The sequence below is a fragment of the Grammomys surdaster genome, unplaced genomic scaffold, assembly GCF_004785775.1.
Source record: "Grammomys surdaster isolate TR1022 unplaced genomic scaffold, NIH_TR_1.0 332635, whole genome shotgun sequence".
Lineage (NCBI taxonomy): Eukaryota > Metazoa > Chordata > Mammalia > Rodentia > Muridae > Grammomys > Grammomys surdaster.
The window spans coordinates 26323-48808 of NW_021627860.1; the positions used below are offsets into that span (position 1 = coordinate 26323).

A 22486-nucleotide genomic window follows, 5' to 3' on the forward strand; every position below is an offset into this window, starting at 1 on the left:
ATCATATACAAAGGTTTGAAGCTGACCTGTTCTTTCTGGAGAACCGAAACATATTTTTCACTTAAGGAGAAGCCTGATCTTGGCAGACTGGGTAGGGGCAGCCCATTTCAAGCTGGGCTGCCACTATAGACCACAGGGAGGAAAGCTTTGGAGTCTTTTACTGTGCTTGCACTTGGCATGGCTTCCTGCTTTCCTTCCCCTTTGCCCACACCATGTAAACCCACACCAGTCATAAGAAAGCAAGACCCTTCCATCCTCCAGTTGCAAAGGGGAGGAAACATAATCCGTACCTTGTAACTTTTTATTATGTTTGCAAAGGTTTTTCTTTCTCTAATACTGGAGACTGTGAAACAAAAATGGTAATTTGCCAGTCGTTTATTTATTAAATTAAAAATTGTGTTGCTGTTGTGGCATGCCTTTCAAAATGATTGGAATACAACACATTCTGTCTTAGAATACCAGTGAAGTCAACAGTCTTGGCAGGAGCCACCAACTACAAAATACAGGAAGGTAGTAGTGATATCTACTGTTTAAAACCCCATTCCTTTCTGCAATATGTCTTCTAAGGTCCAAATTTAAATATACTACATGCCAGGCCTGAGTGGAGAAACCTAGGAGGGGACTGCTGAACTGGGGTACACAACTTAGTAGGTCCCATGAGCATCTGCCATTTCCACCATGGCTACTGAGAATGTGGACCCATGTAACCAAGGCAAGACTTTAAATAGTATTAAAGCAAAGCCAAAAATAAATAATTTCATGGGAAGTCACCCAAGGTCTACAAGTTGGCAACTCATTTGTTACTCAATTTTTTTGCTTTTTTTTTTTTTCTGTAAGTCTCTCACAATATTTTTTAGAAATCAAACATATCCCACCTGTGAAACAGTCTTTCCCTTGGCTCACGGATCTCCAATATGTATCCCATGTAGTTGGACTTTCTGTTAGGGAATATACATCATCAGTTGGGAAAGGGGGCTCTGGGTTCCAAGCTATGTGAATGAAAGAAGGCAGCAGAATAGGAAAGAAGCATCAACCAGACTCCAGCTCACCTTTTCTTGTGTCATCATTTGAAGAATCTGCCTAGACAGTGCATCATCCCCAAGCCCCAACATCTCAAAGCGGGGATGCTGATAGACAGTAAAAAGGCACGTGGGAAAGGAGAGAGAGTCAATAATGACCACAGGGACAACTAAAAAGACCACTGGAAATGTGACCAGGACTGATAAACTGGGGATTTCCACACATTAACAGTGATGATGTAAATATACTTGGAGTGACCTCTTGAGAGAGAGAGTTGTGAAGCCACACAAACGGAACTGGGTTACAGACAAAACAAGCCTTCTTAAGGGAGATGGCTCTGAAAGAAGCAACGGAATGTTCCAGATGCAGAGCTGTACTGTCTTCTGACCTACGGAGTTTCGAAAATTGCATGTCTACCCTCTACAGACAAATATAAAAGTTGTATTTTTGCTTTGATGTGACAATTCATATCATCCTCTAGTTTCATTCTGCTGGCTTGGTTACATTTACATGAACATTGCTCTTCTGTCAGGACACAAAGATGGACTCAGTAACTACATGCTAATTGGGTTGCCTAAGGCATATTCATCTGCGATTTGTGTTTGGTCTTGTATTTCTGTGCACTTAAAGATCTCTAGTTCCCAGCTCTAGTGTAGTCTCTCTTCATGGTTTCTTTATATTTCTGTGTTCTCTGTGATGCTGGTACCTTACTGTCCCATTCTGGACCATCTTGCTATAAAATGGTATAATTATGATAAGCATAAAAACAATCTTATCTCAAATCTCTCAATTTCTTTCTCCTGGATAATTTTGTGTCATTTTAATTACAGCGGGTATGATCCATCCAAGAAAGGGTTAGGGTGTGACTGGCTGGTGTTACCTGGACATGACATACTGTTATCAATGTATCTTTCACTGAAGCCATGGAAATGGCCTGAGGATCCACAGTTCATCTTAGGGGTGCAGACCAAGGGGGAAGAATGTAAGCTAGAAGGGAGGCTGTCGGCTGGTGAGGTGACATCCACAGTCTGGGTTGTCTCAGCACCCGTGAGTGCATGGAAGAGAAAGTCACAAGGATGTGTGTTTTCCTCTGAAATGTTCTGTGAAGGTTACAGGGAAAGGAATGTGCTTTGACATCAAAGCACTTTGTCTCATGACTATTTTTTAGATTTTTATCAATAACAAGATGTCTAGTTCTACATTTTATTTTTATAGATGCCATTTTTTTTCTTTAAAACTGTAATTTCAGAAGAGTTGTATCCCAATATCACAAATAGATCATTTCATTTGAGTTTGGAAACAACACCCTAATCTGTCCCTGGGTGATTCTGTATAGTGATTTAGACTTTGGGTGATACATGCATGTGGAAAGAGAAGAGGAAACATGGAAGGATAAATTAGGTCATAGGTTTGAGGTATAAGTGTTTTCAATAGCATAGCTATGCCATTTTCATGACTTAAAAAGGGGGATGGATCAAAATATTTAAAACAGATGTGCTTAGAATAAGACTTCCCTTTTAAGAAAATAAGCTAGCTAGCCAGGAGTGATGGCATATGCCCATAACCTTAAGAAGCAGAGGCAGGAGAATCATTGTAAGATAGAGACTAACTTGGTCCCTATTGTTCCAGGCCAGCGATTGCTATACAATGTGACACTTTCTCAGTAGTATAAACTTAAAAGCCTGCTTAGACTCTTGATCTTGAATGAAGAAGCTCATTGTCATCTGTCTAGATGCACTTTCAATGTCTGGTCATTTTTGCATTCAGCAAGGCACATCTTCCTGACAGAATCAAAAGAGCCAGGTACAAACCATTTACGATTCTCACATGCGAATGCACATTCAATTTGTGTAATAGGAGAGACATACTACAGAAAACAGAATCTTTTTTCAGTATCTGAGAGCTGACAGAGGATAAAGGCTCTCCAGGGCACCACCAGGAGATCTCCATTTCTGTTCCTGGCGTGCATAGGTACCTCTGTCACTGCCGATGGTGATGATAAGTGATAGGAAAGGAAGTGGCAAGTGATGTATCTTGCCCTGACAGACTTAAAGAATTGCCACAGGCAATCCCGAGGCAAATGCTGACTGAGGACATTCCAGTGACTGCATTAGGTCACTCTGCACTCTCAGACAATGCTGCTTAATGCAGAGGGCATCGTGATGACTCAATTCAAATCTAGACTTACAGCCCCACCTCCTTCCTTGTCTCCCTCACCGCCCTTGTTGAATTCTAGATTCTAAAATAGCTGGTTTTGTTGATCAGTTGGTATCTGTCCTGAACTGGCATGATTACTATGACAATGTAATATTCGTTGCTGTGTACACCGCAACCAAAGATATACCCACAGAAAATACCTGAAGAGTTTCCCTAACAGTTGCAGGAGATTTTTTCCATAAAGTTCAAATGTTTACCCAGGGTGCAGGGTGCGGTGGGAGCAGGCTATGGGCTTTGTTGAAAAGTAACATTGATCATGGGGGGAACTCTGACCTCAGTTACTGCCCAGGAGAAGATAAGTGCAAATCAAGTATAGCAAAGGATTATGGGTGCTCCCTGGGGAGTGGTGCTGTGGACCAAAGGAGCTGTGCTCAAGGCTGTTTGCAAAGCCTGGCTTTGGCAGGAGGAAATGTGCCTCCAGGCAATGCTATTTCCCAATTACCTATTCTGGTTTTATTTGTTCAAGTAGAGATAATACTTTTAGTTATAAATAGCTAACCTTTAGCCCTCTTTTTTTTCTGCTTCTGCCTTACCCAGGAAATTATAAATATTCGACCTTACTCAAAATGTACAAAGAAGAATAATGGAAGCCCCTGAATACCTTGATTTGGATGAAATCGACTTTAGTGATGACATTTCTGTAAGTATCACTACTTATAAGCGAAATTTTTACAGTGTTCTACCTTCACCCTTGTGAGCTAATTTCTTTGCATCATCTGTATTTCCACACCTCTTTCAGCTACATTTATGAACTGAAAACAAGCTCTGTAATGGACACAGGGTGGTTTGGGTTGGGGGCTCTCTGAGTTTAAAAGAAAATAGTGCCTAATTGTGTATGAGCTTTGGGGGAAGAGGTGCCAGGTATTCAGCCTTGCTTAGCATTCTATTCCTAATCTATTCCAAGGTTGTTTTAAAATTAGTGATGAGTCTATTTGTAAAGCTTAAGCACCTGTTCACTATTTAACCTATGGACACCCATTCCTGGTTTCCTTACATGACTATATCACAACGAGCATTCTCTCAAGTTCACAAGAACATACCCCGAAGCTAGCTTGACATTTGATGAAAAATAAAGGGAGCATACAGGAGAGATAGCTGAGCATTTAAGGACAAGTACTGCCCTTCCAGATGATCTGGTTCAGTACCCAGCAGCCATATCAGGTGGCTCACAACTGTGTGTAACTCCAGCTCCAGGGCAGCTGGTGTCTTCTGACCTCCATGGACACTGCACTCATTTGCACATATATGCGCATACACGTACACACACATACATACACACACACAACCAAAATAAATATTAAGATAAAGGGAAATTTCCCAATCATTGAAAGCATCAAAACATAAATTGCCCACATGGGAATATTGGCATTTGATGGAGTCCAAAGCAGCTGACCTTGAGGTCCTATCATTCTGTACTGCTCTAGGCTGATGAGTCCCTCAGATCCCTCCAACACTCATGCCCAGCTTCTTCTTCATTCATTAAAGCTTTTGTCCTGAGCAAACTGTCTACATAGACTTGCCTAGTGCTGCATGTGATTCCTTACATGCCCATGCCGTGGAATCAGTTGTCACCCAGCAGCGTGTTGGCACTGTCACCCCAGGAGCTCACAGCTTTGGATCTCATTTTCTTTGCTATCTCAGAGACTGGAGCTTTGGGTCACCACTGGATGATGTTGCTCACAGACAGTGGGCTTACTTTTACAAGCATCTGGCTGAAGGTTTATTCCTGTGCTGTACTCGATTCACACTGTGTAACAGGCACACGGTATACGACAGTGAGATTGCAGGGATAGATATGATAAATCACCTCTTTCATACAACTTTGGTTTTGAACTAGAAAAATATGACTTCATTATTCAGCCTATTTTAGCTTCTAGGTAAATTTTATTGCTCATTATTCAGACTAATGTGAAGTAAAAGTCCTTTTTTCCATGGTGGATGTGTGTGTCCGTGTGTGTGTCTGTCTGTGCCTGTGTGCATGTGTGTTTATGTGTATTTGTGTGTCTGTGTGTCTGTCTGTGCCTGTGTGCATGTGTGTTTATGTGTATTTGTGTGTCTGTGTGTATGTGTGTGCATGTGTATGTTCATGTGTGGTGTATGTGTGGCACATGTGTGTGTGTTTGTGTATGTATGTGTGTGTATCTGTGTGTTTATGTGTGTGTCAGTCACTGTGCTTGACTTAAGAAAGTGTTCAGAATGTGATTCTTCTGTAACTATTCCTCTCAAGATATTTGGATTTGAATGAAAGCCAAAAAATGTAGAGATAGTATAAAATTTGTTTAAAAGTTGGAAAAAAGAAAAAAAAGGTTGCATTATCATTAACAGTTTTTTGGTAGCTCTTGAGGTTTGATGTCAAAGTTGTAGTTTGAGAGTTAATGTTTTTGTGTTTTCATTTTTGGTTTTGTTTCAAGCAGTTTGTTCATTATTTTGTATATTTCCCATGCTATAGACAGAACCAACTGAATCACATATTCTAGGCATCTGTTCTACAGTTTAATTATATCCCCAACCCTTGGTTTTGTTAGACAGCGTCATTTTTTAATATTTCATTTACTTACATCCCAAGTGTTGGTCCCTCCTGGTCCCCCCTCCCAGAGTTCTTCACCCCTTTCCCTACCCCTTTGCCTCTGTAAGGATGTCCCTCCTCGGGTATCCCACTTTTGTGGGGCATCAAGTCTCTACAGGATTAGGCCCATTCTCTCCCCCAAGGCTCCTCTGCTAGCTGTGTGCTGTGAGCCTTGGACTAGCCCTTGTATGCTTTTTGGTTGGTGGCTTAGTCTCTGGGAGGTTCCCAGTGTCCAGGTTAGTTGACACTGTTGGTTTTCCTATAGGGGGTTTTCCTATAGGGTTGCTGTCCCCTTTAGTTCCTTCAATCTTTCCCCAACTCTTCTATAGGGGTCCCTGTCATCTGCAAGTATCTTTATTTGGCTCAATCAGCTGCTGGCAGAACCTGTCATAGGACAGCCATGCTAGGTTCCTAGACAGAGTGTCATTATGTAGCTCAGGCTGGCATTAAGTTTATGGTCTCCTGCTTCAAACTCTGAGGCAGGCATTACACAACTGTCCAGGTTGTGTTTTAAGAAAACAGTCTTTGAAGGCAATCAGCCTAGGCTTCTAGCTTCTTCTGCCCTTCATTGGCTGGATGATTTGAAGCACATAAATTTCTTTCCTGAGATGCTCATCTAACTTTTAAAATTGTTTTAATGTTTGGGTGAAATGATAATATATGTGAAACACTTAGCTTGGCACACAGTAAGTTACTCTTTAAAATAGTAGCCTTTGTTATTGTTTCAATGAATAATACAATAATATTTATCTGACCAATAGTGGAGAAAGAACTCAAGGGAAAAGACCAGGCATGGTGTCAAGATTTTCTTTTAAGTACAACAGAGCAGTTGTATTTACAGAAGAATCAGCTGGCAGCAGCCCATAATTTTGATGAATTAGGAAGCTCTACTTGAAAGATAAAATGTATTAAGCAATAACTGAAGCTGTTTAGCAAATTGGGTTACAGGATTATACAAGAGTTGAGCCTTTCTTACTTGTCCACTCTGAACCATAAATTCAGATTTCCATTGGTAAGAATGTACCGTCACCCAAAGTTTCCCTTTTAAGTGGATTCTAATGTTTGGCTCTTCAGCCTGATTAAAACTTAAACCAGGTCTGAATTGTGTAGCATTGATGAAACAATAATAGTAACACTTATTGCTTCCCATGAACCAGGCAACATCTTCTTCATCCTCATACTGTTTCTATGGAGTCTGTACTATAGCCATCTTTTGATAGATGAGGACACTAAAGCATTGAGATCCTATCTCTTGCCAAGTTAGTCAGAAACACAGTTTCCAGAGTGCTCAATTTCACTGTAGTACTTTCCTGCCTCCTCTCAGATGAATATAGTTTATTGCAGTGATTCAAGCCAATCGCAATTTTTCTGCCCCTTTTTCCCACCAGTGAGTATTTGGTGATACTGAGTTTTCATGGTCTTACTAGGAAGATGCTACTGGCTCTGGTGGGTACAGACCAGGAATGTACAATGTACAGGACAGCCTCCTACACAGAGGATCAGCCAGCCCCAAATGTTGATAGTAGGCTAGGCGAGAAATCCAAGTTGTTCTAATCCCCCTTGAAACTGAAGAAGCTCTACTTAGCAAACCCTCCAGCCTAATAGATTATTTTATCATAATTCAGTATGAATCAAGTTTAATATCCTAACCATGACAGAGTGTCACTGTTCATTAATGATTTTATGGAGAAAAAAGTAAAGACAAACTAATAAATCTTGAAGCAAGTGTTCTCACCCTGTTTAGGTAAACGAGGAACATTGGCTGTCAAGGCTACTAAAGTCAGGGTAACTGAATAGGATTCAAATCTGGTACTCAGAAAGGAAAGCATTGCCCAAGTGCTAACTCACTAACACAACGAGAAATGAAGTTTCCCATGAGTGTGCTTTTAGTGTTTGGATGGAACAGACCCCTATCTCTGCCTAGCCTTTTGCTTCTTTCCTGATGAAGAGGCAGGAGGAAGTGGAGAGTCCAGGCAGCACTTGGAGAAGATGTTTATAAAACTCATGCTGGGGTTTAAAACTCCCCTTCTTACCCTCCAACTATAGCCCAGTTACGTAGTTTGGCTTTTTGTTTCATGGTTTTCCCCTCTGGTCATGAAACTGGTTCTTGTTTTAATTAAAACACAAGCTGTATATTTGTATAGAAAAACAACTAGAACTTGCTGTCTCTATCTAATAAGACAAAACACAGAAGGCAACCGACTTATTTTGAAGTTCCCCAGACTTGAAAATAATGGGCTTCCTCTGTAAAAAATGCAAAGCTTAAACTGTGCATCCCTATAATCCTGCCATCTGAGAGGACAACTGTAACCCTGTGAGGGAGGGCTCACACAAAGGCTCAAACCTTTCTCTCACTGCAAATGGGTTTACAGAGCCATTTATTGGTGTGAGAACCAGCCCCCCCCCCCATCATCAAAACAAAAACAAAACCCTCCAGGGCTTTGAACTATGGTATACTTATCTTATTAAGGAAAGTCAATTTTTAGTTCTCAAAAATAGTATTTACCCAGGCCTGGAAAACTAAAGCAGAAACCAAGTCGCAGATAGGTGAAGCGTCACATACAGCCACCATCTGTCAGATACAGGCTCTGTCACACACAGAATTGACGCCTTTGAAGTCAAGCCTGTTTTGCTCAAGCCTCACATCTCTGTGAGATGCTGGTTTTTCTTTCATCCTGTTTCACCAACGACAGAAGTGAGATTTCTGAGGGGTACTGTGACTTTCACAAGCAAACTTAGCTGAGTGGGAGCATCTCTATAACTGTAGACCAGTCACCTTATGTGCCATCATCTCCATTTGGTACTAAAGGACTCTTAATTACTTCTGGGCAGTGAGGTACTTGGTTCCCAGTATAAAGAAATACAGTCAGCTAAAATGAAGGCAAGCAAGACCCTAACGTTTATTTCACCTAAAGTTTCCCTTGAAGGTGACCAGGACCTTCATATGTGGACTTGTTCCTATAAGCCCTGCCCTTCCTAGAAGTCAACCTGCTTGTTTCCATGTTTAAGCCTTTTCTTGGTCACTATGATGTGGCTTCAGCAGACATCAGAATACTACTATGGGTGTTTGTTTGTTTGCAGTGTTTTATTTGCTGTGTCCTACATTTAAGTCCAAATTGTCTCTTATTCCTCTTCTTTAGCTCCATGATATTAAGAACACATTCCTGGTTTTAGCACCAAATACCTTATATCTCGGTTGTTTTCTAAGGACCTCCCAAGAAACTGAATAGCAATTGTCTGATCCAGAAGCCATGGAATCCAGAAGTTATATGTAGTGGGCCTCAAGACTTGAATCAAGCTCACCTTCTCTATCTTAGACCAAACACCCATAGGAAAGACGAAGATTAAGCAGAGATTAATTCCCAAGAAGAGAGAGCACTCAAATTTTAAATTTAAGTTTAGATTTTAATTTTAATTTAAAGAGCAACTAATTTTTAATTTGCCTCCTCTTATTCTGAACTTGGCCCTAAGAGTCCTCATCTTGCCAGACTGCCATAGTATTTATTAGACTGACTACGCAGCTTATTTATACAAACTACTTGGTCATAGATAACTATTTTGCCAATCTAGTCAGCAAGTGTTTATTAAACATCAACAGTGTTCCAGGCACAGTTCTAGGTTTGGAAAAGTAATATAAACTTGGTACTCTCAGAGAGTTTATAATAGCAAATAAACTGTTATGTTTCATAGACTGTAATATATGTATTATACCTGTGAAATGTCAGGTTAACTTCATGTGAAGTCACATCGAGATAACCATCACTATGCTTGGCTGTCTCTGTATTGGTGATGATTGTCTCGTGACTCACAATTGATGCTAGACAAGCACTGATGTCGCACAAGGTCCACAACTGGCCAGCTACCCGACTGCAAGATAAATGTGTATTTAAACTGTTTCATCATTCATAATTTTTCAATATTTATTATTATGTAGACTTAAGTTTATAGCGTTTTTTGAGACTCTAAATGTAAGTAATCATGGTACTTAGCATTTGTTGGACACTTACTGGACACCAGATAGGATTCTCATGCTTTACAGTATCAGCTCAGGGTCTTCACATTCCCACTCTATTTGGGCATTGAAATTACTCAGTTTTACCAATGGGATTAAAGAACTGAGATTACCAAGAAATAATGAAAACATAATGGACATAATGTGGGTAGTTTGCCTCCAGAAGTCACGTGTGTAGCCATCTCTTTGAAGGTGACTTCTGCTGGGCCTGGTAGTCATCCTTAGACATGCCACTGAGGGCTCTTGACATCCATGTCCTCACAGTAGGAGGGGGTCCTTCGGCATTCTTACCAAACTCCCTTTCCCAATGTGGACCTTCAAATGTTGCCCAACCACATATTGAATTAATTACATAAAATAGTATAATACAGCAATTCCTAGTCTACCCTTAATACTGATCAGAAAGAGCTGTTGAGTTTTTCCATACCAGCCACAGACAATATCTAGCATAAAAGGCTTACAAGAACTGTGTCACTTTTTTCAAATCTTGACAAATATAATAAAAACAAGAAACCATTGGAAAAAGTCAAGTGTATGCATGTGAGAAGAGAATTGATTGCAGTAATTCTTGTTAATGGACCCTAATTGGTAAAATGAAATATAATTAGAGAGAGTGGTGCAGTTACAGGAAGATGTGGACTGTCTGCCATGACTCTAGGGAGGGTTAGTGACAAAAACCGAGATATAGGTTAAGTCTCCTGAGGAAATGTAGTGTTGAAAGAGCAGATTGTCCCACAGAAAGGACTGATCCTAAGTGAGGATTGGAAAAGTAAAGCGTCTACCAAAGAAACTGAACTCTCTCTCCCTCTCTCTCCCTCCTCCCCCCCCCCTTTTCTCTCTGTACATGCATGGTTCCTCTCCCCCGCCACCCATGGTGACTTCCCTGGCTTTCTTCCTTGGGACCAGTGAACTCACCCACCCAAGAGCAGCTTCCTAATAAGCCTGCATTTAGTATAATCTAAAAAAAGAAGAAGGGAGGGAGGGAGGGAGGGAGGGAGGGAGGGAAGGAAAAGGAAGAGAAAGAAAAGGAAAAAAAGAAAAAAGAAAAGAGCTGAAAAGGAGTTTTCAGAAATAAAGGAGGAAAAAGAAGGCCCCAAGAGAGATCAGGAATTTAGGAATTAAAACAAAACCCAAGAAAATGTTCACTGTAAAGTTCAGTATCCACAGAGTTTGCCACCTATCACTATAAGAGCCACTCCATGAAGCTACAACACTAAACGAAGAAATAAAGAAACAGAGGCGAGAACAAAAGCGAGTCTTTCAGAGAAGGAGGCTGATGAGCCCAAAAGTAGGAAAGCTGGTGTCCATTGAGGGAGGCAGAGAATCCTGATATGAGGGGAAGCTTATTCATTTTGTAGGGTCTGAGGAGAGAGCCTGTGTGGGAAGGGGGGAACAGGGGAGTTGGCAGGGCAAGAGCCCTGAGAAATGGGAGCAGAAAGTAGTGATACAGGAATGGACTTCTGTGCCATATCTTCAGAGCTCTGTGGAGTCATGCTTCTCCGTTGGTAGGCAGACCTTTGAAGAGGACAACATTTTAGAAAGAATAGTGTTAAGCTCAGAAAATCTCTCTTTAGCTATGTGGCTGCTTTGGCAGGCAGCTTTGCTAATGTAGAAGGCTCTGGTTCTGCCACGTGGCTGCCTGAAGTACCTGTCTGAATTCTGGGTTGCTCTGAGAAGCCATGAACCTTGTGAGAGTTTAAATGAATGGCTCATTTCCCATCCCCCTCTCTGGAAACGTAATAGAACCTCGGTTATTTAAAAATCTCTAGCTTGAAAAATGTGCTTGGGATGTTCTTTTGTTTTCTGTGGCTCATTACCACTTGAGTAATGTCTGCTTGCTCGCCTAACTGGCTCTGGTTTGCAGGACTAAAAAGGCCAATGTTTTTTCGTCCTAAACAATATCTAGGCTGGTCAGAGATTCCCATAGAGCAATGTAGAAGTAATATTCTGTCGTTATGAATCCCATGCATGTTCAATGTGTTCTACATGGCAAAGGGATAAAACTGACTGCTGTGACCTGGCACATATAAGGTTGGCATCAAACAACTGCAGTGTGAGAAACAAAGGTTCAGTGTCCACCCTCATCTACGAACTCTGTTGAGTGAGGAAAGAGTTAAGAGGAGCCCCATAAGGTAGAGAGATAGGCTGATGCATAGGTCTTTGCATTTTCAGCCCCAGCTCATTCCTGCTTCTCTCTTGTAGTCCTGAATTTAGAGTCCTGAGAGTAATGAAGAGGAGGAAGGAAAGTCTCACAGAAAACATGCTAGAAAGAAGAGACAAGCATTTTAGGAGTATTTATCAGTTTTCAAAATAAGTCCAGCTTCGTTATCTTATAATAGGTACCTGAGTTCTATAGATAAGAAAACCAAGTTCTGAAGATATGAAATAATTTATTTGTCCAGAACCACAGAGATAATAAATGTGTTGAAGCCATGCAGTAATTCTGATCTTCTGGCTCCAACTCTTTGTCCTGTACACAGAAGAACAACTGCCAGCTGTCATGTTAATAGTGTGAGAATTTTGTTCTTTTGAATGTGCTGTGACTGCATCACTAGATTTATAATTATAAATTTTCCTAAGATTACTTTTATATAAATATTAACTGCTGTTATCATGGCTACTAAGTCATGGGCTACTCAGAGGAATTCATTTAATACAGTTCAATAAACACCAAGTAGCTTAGGTAACTAAAATATCTTCTACCACCAAAAGAAGTAATGAAAGCATTTACATAAATACAGAGACAAGATCCTATGTGTGTAATTAAGATGAACCTTCATGAATTCTGATGTGTGTTGAATCATCTGGATGCCTTGTTAAAGGCCAATGGATCGACCCAACATAAATGGGCCGAATTCAGTAGCTTTAGAGAGGTTCCCAAGAATCTATTGTCCAAGGAATTCCTCGAAGGCATGATGCTACTGTTCCAGAGAGCACGCTTTGAATGCTGACATTCATTCTGTCTGGGAGAGTCCGATAGGATATTATGGAGATGATGCCCAGGGAAGGCTGGAAGAATTAAAGAGAGTTTTTCTGTTGAAATGGGATGGAGGAATGGCATTCTGGGTAGACAGAGTAGCATTCATAAAGACACAGGAAAACCAATAGATGGGAACTATAAAAAATGTAATGTTGCCACAAAGAGAAGTGAATGCAAGTAAAAGGTGAGGCTGATCTTATGCCATACTGAGGCCATGGTCTCTCCTATGTACATCCTCCATAGTCACTGAAGGGTTTGAAACAGAGACATGCTCAAGTAAAATTTGAACTAAAGAAAACTGATCAATTCTAACGCCAGTATGAATGCTCAGAAGAAATTTCTACTAACTACCGAAACTTTAAAGCTTTTAAACTTTTGAACATTACACGATCCTGCCCAGGATGTGTACATGTTGATATTTCAGGCAGTTAATCCCCCTTATCTGCCATGTGTATATTCAAGTCAAAGGGAGTGTCCTTTCTCTCTTTTGCATATGGGAACTGCTAGTTCAACAGAGAATAGAGCCAAGGTAAAGACACTGCAGATATTTCCTGAGGGCAGGAAAGAGAAACATTAATAAGGGCTGACCTGGGGCTTCCTGGAGAAGGCAGAATATATGCTGAGTTTACGGGACAGTGGCACTCCATAGGAGAAAGCATTGCAGACAAGGACTCCAGGATTAAAGGAACAGAGGAATAGACTTTGTTCTACAGGGGCATTGAAGCAGTTGGGGAAATTGGTCAGCCTTACCAGAAATTCTTGAAACATGGAGGAGTAGTAAAGATTTAATAGAAGGAGCTGTTTCTCCAGCCAATAACCTCTGGAAGGATTCAAGAAAAAGGAGATGTTAGGAGAAATAGTAAAAGGAAAGCAAACGCCTCTCAGATAACTGAAAGCCCTCTCCCCTTTGCATTACTCAAGGATAGATAACAACAGTTTCAAGAGAACAGGCTACACATCTGGGTTGGAGGCTAAGCAGATGGAGGACGAATTGGTCTTGGTTTGTTCAGTCCAAAGTGGCAGGAGTTACTACTAGTAACTGCCATATGAATGAGTTAGGTTAGCCATCTGACAGTTCCTTATAGAAGGCCATCTGTCCTGAGAATTGGGACATCATTGGTCTGGGAAGCTTTCCATTCCAGCTTCCAGATGGTAGCACAATGGACTCTTGTAAGAGAGACATACTGGGTCATGGGCTCATTCTCAAATATGCAAGAATGAAAATGCAAGTTGCTTTTGTAAATTACACAAAATCCTGTGCATCTCCTCCAACCACAAGGCAGCCATCCCTAAATCACTCTATTGCTTTAAGTCGCCCCTTGCAGTGTTGTTATGTACAGAAATAAGTCCTCAAATTACTCTCTTACTGTGTCTTTATAAAAAGTGAAAGATTTGTTGAACGCATAGACAATGTCACGGCTGAATAGGACATTCCATGCATTCTGAGAATTCCCCCAAACTACATAATTTTCCAGCTGACACTAATTTTTTTTCTTAGTTTTCTGTGTTTTTTATTTCTATTCCCAGAAGCAGCTCATCACTCTGTCTTCAGGGTCATTATTTCTTAGTGGTTGTGATGTGAAGAAATCAAATGTGTGCCTACATACATACACATACAAACACATACACACACACACAAATACAAACACATACACATCCACACACATACACACACATACACACACACACAAATACAAACACATACACATCCATACACATACACACACACACACACACACACACAAAGACATACACACAAGCACACAAACACACACATACATACATACATACATACATACATACATACAACCCCCCCACACACACACACACAGTCCTTTTTCACCATGGGCAAAACCACAGCCTGTATGTCACCCTCCCTGACTGTTTTCTCTTTGTTTTCTTGTTTGGGTTTTGATTGGTTTGTTTGGGGTTTTATTGTTGTTGTTGCTGCTGCTATTTTCTTTCAAGGCAGGAGCTCAGTGTGTCATACCCTGGCTGGTTTAGAACTTGCTATAGAGAGAGATTACCCTGGCTGTAAACTTGGATATTGCCTGCCTCTGACACCCAAGTGCTAGGATTACAGGCGTGTGACCTCATGCCTAGCTTCTGTGGGGATACTCTCTCTACACTCCAGCCAAGCAGCCTAAGCAAACTAAAGCTCACTTTCCACTTTGCAGCCAAAGAGGGAGAACTGGAACTGCAGTTGATAAAGCTGAGATGTGAGTGCGCGTGGCTTTTAGGTGACAGTTGGGATACATGTGCCTGGGATGAAGAAAGCAGTTCACCTGTTTTAATGGAGTATATATCTTTTAAGCCCAATGAGAAACCCTTGCTGAGTGTATTGTTGCCATATTTAAATATAATCAATCAATTTTCTCTTTTCTAAAATGTTGACTTGGGGGGGAGGAGCCAAAAAGGGAGGAAGAGGAGTGAGAAATAGGGAGGGAGAGGGAGAAAGAGAGGGGGAGAGAAGGGGTGAAGGAGAGGGCGAGAGAGGAGGAGAGGGAGATGGAGAGAAAGAGAGACTTGGGTTTAAGGGAAGGCTGGAAAACAGGAAAGATGGTGAGACTTTGCCAAAGGGTGTTTCATGGGGTACAGCAACCTAAACAAAGGCCTAATTTTAATTGAATTATAGACTGTGTAATTATATAACCTGCACCAGCTGGCTTCAAAAAGCTACCAGATTCCGTTGAGACCTCATGCTTGGTCAGGAATCTAAGGTACCTTGTTACTACCAAGATGAACAAGATGAAGCTTCTCCATCTAAATTATCCCTGACCCCCCTACACACACACACACATACACTCACACACACACACACATACATGCAGACAAACACACACATGCATGTGCGTTGCAGAAGCATGATGTCGTAGAAGGGAAAACTGTCTTGAGGTTCAGTACTGGCTTAAGAGCCCTCCTCTCCTCCATCTGTGTGTAGCATATTTGCTGAAGCACCTGCAGTCTCTGAGGAATGGCTGCATAAACAGGATGTTATTGCATCAGACAGGTAAGAATAATTTCTCTAATTAGTCTTCTGAGATTTCATTTTTCATTTAGAAATACTGGAAATTTAATTTGTTTGTGATAAGCAGTTGGCAAACTGACAATGGCAGCAAGCGCCTACTCCCTCTGTCTTGCTTTGCTGATGTTCTGTGGGAGCCCTGGAGGTCTATCTATCAACATCACACCAACTAAAGTCCCTTTGCATTGAAAAATGAATTCTAATTATACAGCACTCACTTGTGATGCTAGAATAATCCTAATGGCTTTCCCCTGGCCATTTTTCTTTTAGATTAAAGTATTTTTCTTTTGTCAGTCGCCTCAGATTTTTCAGTGGAAAAGTAATTCATGATATGTGTCCATTGTTCCTAGAGACACAGAGCAAAATATTCTGAGCTAATTGTATTTTATGGATTAAAATGTGAATGTGACTGAAGATAGTCTCTGACTTAAGCTTCGACGAAAGGCTTCATCCTATTCTTTCCTATTCTATTCGGTCTCTTTATTTTGTTTGAAAACATCCCTCTCTCGAGACAGATTGATAGGTACAAAATGGAGACACCATAAATCATGGCTATTGATTTACATTTGTTCTAGTTCTCCTGATTTTTGCTCCTCCAGTGTCATAATTTTTTATCTTAATAGCCAGCCCTGGACTGATGCAGGGACAGAGACTAAAAGGTGGTGTCTTCCCATCCACACTAATCTGTCTCTGGAAAAGAAGAGCTTTCAAACAGACCTATGCTCCTCTTGCTTTTTATGACAATCTCAGTGTGTTTGCCACGGAGACTATAGGCACAGTAAAATCTGCAGCACACCGTAACTGTTGAACCCTAAAACAAAAAGATGTGTTTAGTGTCATGTGTGTGAGGATATGCATTGCAGAGACCAAAAGGGGGCATTGGATTCCCTGGAACTGTGGTCCACCATGAAAGCTGGCAACTGAACCAGCCTCCTCTGCAAGAGCAGTAAGTGCCCTTAACCACTGATCCATCTCTCCAGTCCCAGCTTTGGATTTTTGTGCAGTGTGGTCCACACCAGCACAGGAATGTCCCTGGATGTTGAGGAAGCCAAAAGTTTCTCCTCCAGGTTTTCCTCTCCTGTAGCTAACTCTGGGGGTTGAGGAAACAAATAGTATCTTCTGGAAATGCTCAAGGTTCAGTAATTCTGACATCATTCAGTTAGAAATGACGGGAGACAGAATCTGTTGGGTGTGTCTGACTCTGTCCATTAATAAGAGCTGCCAGGCTTCCTTCTCACTGTGTCTGCTGAGGTGCTTGCAGGCAGATCTTTGGGTGCCGTCAGATTACAATGAGTTCTGCTTCCTGTATGTTCATCTTGTACTCAAGTCTCATTGCTTTGTTCTGTTTTATTTATTTTTTTCTTGATGATTGGAATGAACGCCTTTATTTCAAATGTCTGTTTTACACCCTCTTTCCTCTCTCTTCCCATTCAGTATTCAGTCACATCTCTCAAGACCATCCCAGCACTGTGCAGAAGATGTGACTCACAGAACGAAGACAGATCAGGTAGGTCAGACGGTTCACTCCTCTGGCCCCCCGGGGTTGAGAGGCTCCTGAAAAGCAGCTTCCCTGGCTTTGGTTGCCCTCGAATTCTGCTGCTTTCTCCTGATGGTTTCTCTGCTCCCACTACCTCCTTGCCACCTTCAACAAGCAGATGTTAGGTCATCTACAGGACCAGAAGGTCCTAACAAGGACCTGGCTGTGTACAAATCAACACAGATCCTCCTGATATCTTCAAACCATCGTATCCACAGTGGTTTGCTGAAAACTCAAGAAGCAGTGGTGGCAAAACATAATGATGCAGGCGCCAACGAAAAAATGCTGGATGCATTTACTACCCATATGGCAACGACCAATGTGAGGGATGGTGCTTTGCCAAAGTCTGAAACCCTATCAGGATGCGACATGCTAGAATCTGCAATAAGGCATACTATAACAGTTAAGATGAAAGCAAGGCACTGGAGTTTAATAGTGTAAACTAAACAGAGAATTATGGCAGATAGATGAAAACCAGCTGGCTGCCTTTTTCTCTTTGCCCCATCCCCCGACTGAAAAAAGTACATTTAGTGTTGTTTTTCTCCCTGTAAATCAAATTAAATCTCTGATTTTTTTCTCTCTGTGATGGGCAAAAAATGAAAATAAAAAGTATATTGATGGGGGATGATATTAAACTATGAAATGGTGTTCATTATTTTGTTCTACATAATTACTCAAAGGCGTCACCATTAACCTTGCCAAACTGAACCTCTCTTAATAGGAACACCAGGGCTTGAGAAACATGTTTGGCAGGAGACTTAAGATAATCCTTAAATTGTGGACATGATGTTTAAAAATAAATAGAAGTATCTTTCCAATACAGCTACTAGAATTCTGAATTTCCAACTGAAAGGACTTGGAAAACTAACTTTCTCCACTGGACCATTTGTCTTGCTTTGACATTTTGCTTAGCAGAGGCAGCAAACAATAATGCATTTACGAGTTTGTTTATTTCTATGGGTGTATGTGTGTGTGTATGTGTGTGTGCGCATTCACATTGGAAATATATGAAAGTGAGTCAGAAACATCACAGGAATTTGCTTTAAATTCAAATGAAAATTTTCCTTTGTTCTAAACTACTGAAAAAGAGAGGACATGAGCTTGGGGAGGCGAGATGGGATAAAGCGCTTTATGAGAATTTGAAGGGAGGTAATGGTGGATGGATATGACCGAAGTATATTCTGTAAATATATAAAATTTTCAAGGAATGCACAAAGATGTTATTTTTAAAAAGACACACGTTTGTGCTGAGTTAGACAGGCGATTTTTGGCTCTAATGCCTCTAAGGATTTATCTCCTTAAAGCAACAATTTTGTTCAAAAATATGAAAAATGATTGTGCTCAGGGGTACCAGCTACACACTGCAAAAATGAAGGGACCAGCCTCAGAGTCCAAAGACTTAGGTTCCAGTTAGAAGTCAGCCATGTATTAGCTACATGACCTTGACCTGTAAGTAGTCATCAGTAACCGAAGGACAAACTGCTACCAATCATGGCAGGATATTTTTAGGGTCAAATCCTGCACTTTATCAGTAGACACTTTGCAGATGGAAGACTTTTCTTTCATTCTTTAATTGGAGGTGTGGAGTAAGAGACAAGCTAGAGCAAACCCTTCACTGGTGCTGAACTAAGTGCTGCTGATGTGTTACTGTAAGCACTTACGTGGTAGGATGGTCATGCCATCGATGGGCAAGCCTAAGGACAGAAAAATCAAATGCCTTGCTCAGAATCACATGGAACTTAAGCTGTGGAACTAGAAATCCCACCCCAGGAAGTCAGGCTGTAGATTCTATCTTCTTTTGCATGACCTCTTAGGTAGCTGGACCAAGAAGCAACAGTGTAACCTTAATGTTTTAAAAATGCTTCAAGTCAGCATGTTCACCTATTAAATGGTAAATTTCTTTTCTCTATTAAATAGTTGGTCTTACCAAGTTACCGAAACAGAGGATTTTTATCCTAGGCCTGCTTTATCCCATCCTCCTTGAGTCTTTGACTTGTAGCACTTTCCTCCTGTGGTAGAAGAAACACCCAGCATGGGCTTCTGGACTCTACCAACAGCAAAGGCCTGACCAGTGATCCAGGCAGTCAACAATAACTAGAGTTGATAGGCAGCTAAAGAAAAGAAATCTAGACCTTTTGATGGAATCATCACATGCACAGGCACACAAATACACATGCACACACACACACATACACATGCACACACACGGACACACAAACACACAAACACACACATACACACATACACACATACACACATACACACATACACACATACACACATACACACATACGCACATACATACATACATACATACATACACAATGTGAAGGATCACTAGGAGGCTTGGAATCCAAATTCTAACAGACGAAGAATGATTCTAACAAAAGGACAAAAGGACAAGTTCACAGGTGCACAGCATAACTATAACTCTAGGCTTATCACAGATAACTATAGGCTTATCTGTGGACTCACAGTACATGGTAAAGTTTCCAGACCCAGTTTGTAAAAGAATGGAGACTTTCTCAATCTTTCCTCGACAGCCACATGTGGAACTAACCCTTCAACTCAGTCTTTCTTTTGTCAACCACAAAGAAATTTCTTTGTAAATTATAGCGAATATCTACCTTTTCAAACAGGTAGTAGAAAAATTTACCATGGCCACTGAGAAAAATCTACATCATCTTGAATAGAGATTTCCACTGGGAAAATCCTCCTAAAGCCTCTGCTATTTAAAACACACTCCATATTTCTCTTAACATTAGTTGAGTTTACTAGGCATTTTCTGTTTGGGGAAGATTGTCAGATGCTCACATCTATCTCTGTGCTAAGAAGTCCTTCAGCAAATATTCCCTTTGGTCCTTGCATTTATTCAGTCAACAATGCGTGTTGAGTGTTCTTTGATTCAAGCATGGAGAATATGGCAAACAAACAAACAAACAAACAAACAAAACACAGAAGTTATATCTAGATAGGGTGACAGTCAGAGGATCAGAGGACCCATAAACATACAAGTAGGCAAGAGCATCACAGAACAATAAGACAACATAGGATGATGCAATAGTCTCTCAACCTGTGGGTTAAGACCACTTTGGGGTCTAAATACCCTTTCACAGGGGTCACATAACAGATACCCTGTATATCAGATATTTACACTAAGATTCATAACAGCAGGAAAATTACAGTTATGAGGTAGCAACAAAATAGTTTATGGTTGGTGGTCACCACAACATGAGTCAATTATAAAGGGCCACAGCATTAGGAAGGTTGAGAACTGCTCTGATAGAACAACTTGTGGGGCTTGGGTTTAGGAGTCCAAGGAGTATGTTAGATACTTTCCTTATTGCTAAGACAAAATACTTGACAACAGCAGGGGTAGGGTATTTTGGTTCTAGGTTTGAGTGCACAGTCCACCATGACACGGAAGTTGGGGCAGCTGATCACGTGATGTCCGCCAAGAGGAAGTAGGGAGAGATGACTGTGGGTGTGCAGGTTTGCTGCTCATTGTCATTCATTCCAAGACCTCGGCCGGGGCATGGTGCCACCCACAGTTACGAGGAGCCTTCCGACCTTAATTAACCTAACATGGAAACTCCCTCCCAGATGTGCCAGAGATTGGTTCCCAGATTACCCTAAATCACATCAACTTGGCAATTGAGACAGAATCTTAGAGGGATCCAGCCTTGTGAAAGTCAGCAAAGATGGCTGAAAATGAAGGAATGAGCAAAGCCCACTCATTGATCCAAGCTTAGCAATTAGGATGAAGCAAGAAGGGAAGAAAATCAGTGTGGCTGCTAAGTGGTGATCAAACTAAGAAACATCAGGAGAGGAGGATGGAAGGTGGTGAGGCCAGACTCTAGGGAGCACCGTTTATAGTATAACAGGATTCCAGATTTTGTAAAAATCCTCTCACAGACTGACTGTCATTTACTCAAATGGCCTGGGACCAAAAGTGCTAGAGAGAGTGGAGCTTTCTATATTTTAGCTGTTGTTTTAGTTCTTGTTTTTCAGCCAGCCTGAAGCACTCCCACCTGTTTTTAAGTATTCTGATGTGTATAATGGTAGCCCTGGATACAGCCTTTAAAGCACTCAACAGACACATAGCCCAAGGCTCGTCTCCCTCCATCCCTGAACCTGGGCCAGCATGCACTGTGGGCTGCAAACAAGGTAACTGCCCAGAGTTGTCAGAGGCTTCTGAGCTGTTTTAACACCTTTTCCCAGCTCACCACTACCTGAGAGTCCACCCCAGGAATGTTCTTCTCTCAGTCAAAGGACTCAATTCTTATTGGACTCTTGTTTTTTCCCTAACAGGAATAATATATTAAGTGATTATTCGTTCATTGCACTACACAATGGCTAGGCTTCAATTTTTGTGAGAAAGGAAAGTTTAAAAAGAAGAAAGTGTGAAGGAGATAAGCAGGAGGTAGGAAGGAGACAAATTAATGAGGAGTGGAAAGCTCGAGAACATATTCTACCTGTGGTGGGCTGGAGCCATGCAGGTGCTACTAAGGCTTCTGAGTTACTCCTTAGAGATTCCTAGTTCCAGGCATTGTACCAAATCTTCTGTAGACACTTATCATCTCCACAAAATAATTCTGAGAAAGAACCATTATGATGTCCAGTCTATTGATGAGGAGAGAGGCTTATAATTAATAATTTGCCCAAAATCCTTGAGTCAACAAGTGACTCTGAAACCAGCTCCCCTGTCTCTGGTGCCCCCATGAACCTGAGTCAACTGAAACATAATTTAATCCAAGAAACCTCAGATATCTAGTAGTGTAAGGCAAGGGTTAGCACCAAGGGAAGTTGGGTGTGAAGTGTTCACATCTAATAAGGGAATGTGTGCATGCATTTCCTGCCCGATATCTACGACTCCAAGGCAGCGAGTGTTGCTTTACAGTTGTCTTCAAATGAGCCTAAAAATGCATAATGACAGCATATGGTATTCAAATAAATTATCCAATTTCATTGACTTGGAGGGTTTTTTTTAAAGTTAATTAGATATCCAAATACACATTTCTTTCAAATACATGCTGCTATAAATGTTCTGTGATAAATGTATCTGTACACTTTACTTGTGCAGGAAGACAAATAAATACTAATTCAGGTTTGCACTCAGGTTAGAAACT

The 22486-nt window shown here is 41.0% G+C and overlaps 1 protein-coding gene across 1 annotated transcript in view; it reads left to right on the forward strand.

Moving 5' to 3' along the window:
* Positions 1–3787: 3787 nt before the first annotated feature.
* Positions 3788–22486, forward strand: part of LOC114616594 (synphilin-1-like) — a 69104-nt gene continuing 50405 nt past the window's right edge. Inside the window, exons 1-2 of the mRNA XM_028762022.1 lie at positions 3788–3877; positions 17255–17327. Of these exons, the coding sequence (XP_028617855.1) occupies positions 3821–3877; positions 17255–17327 (130 nt within the window). The 5' untranslated portion in view covers positions 3788–3820. The remainder of the gene's footprint in view (positions 3878–17254; positions 17328–22486) is intronic.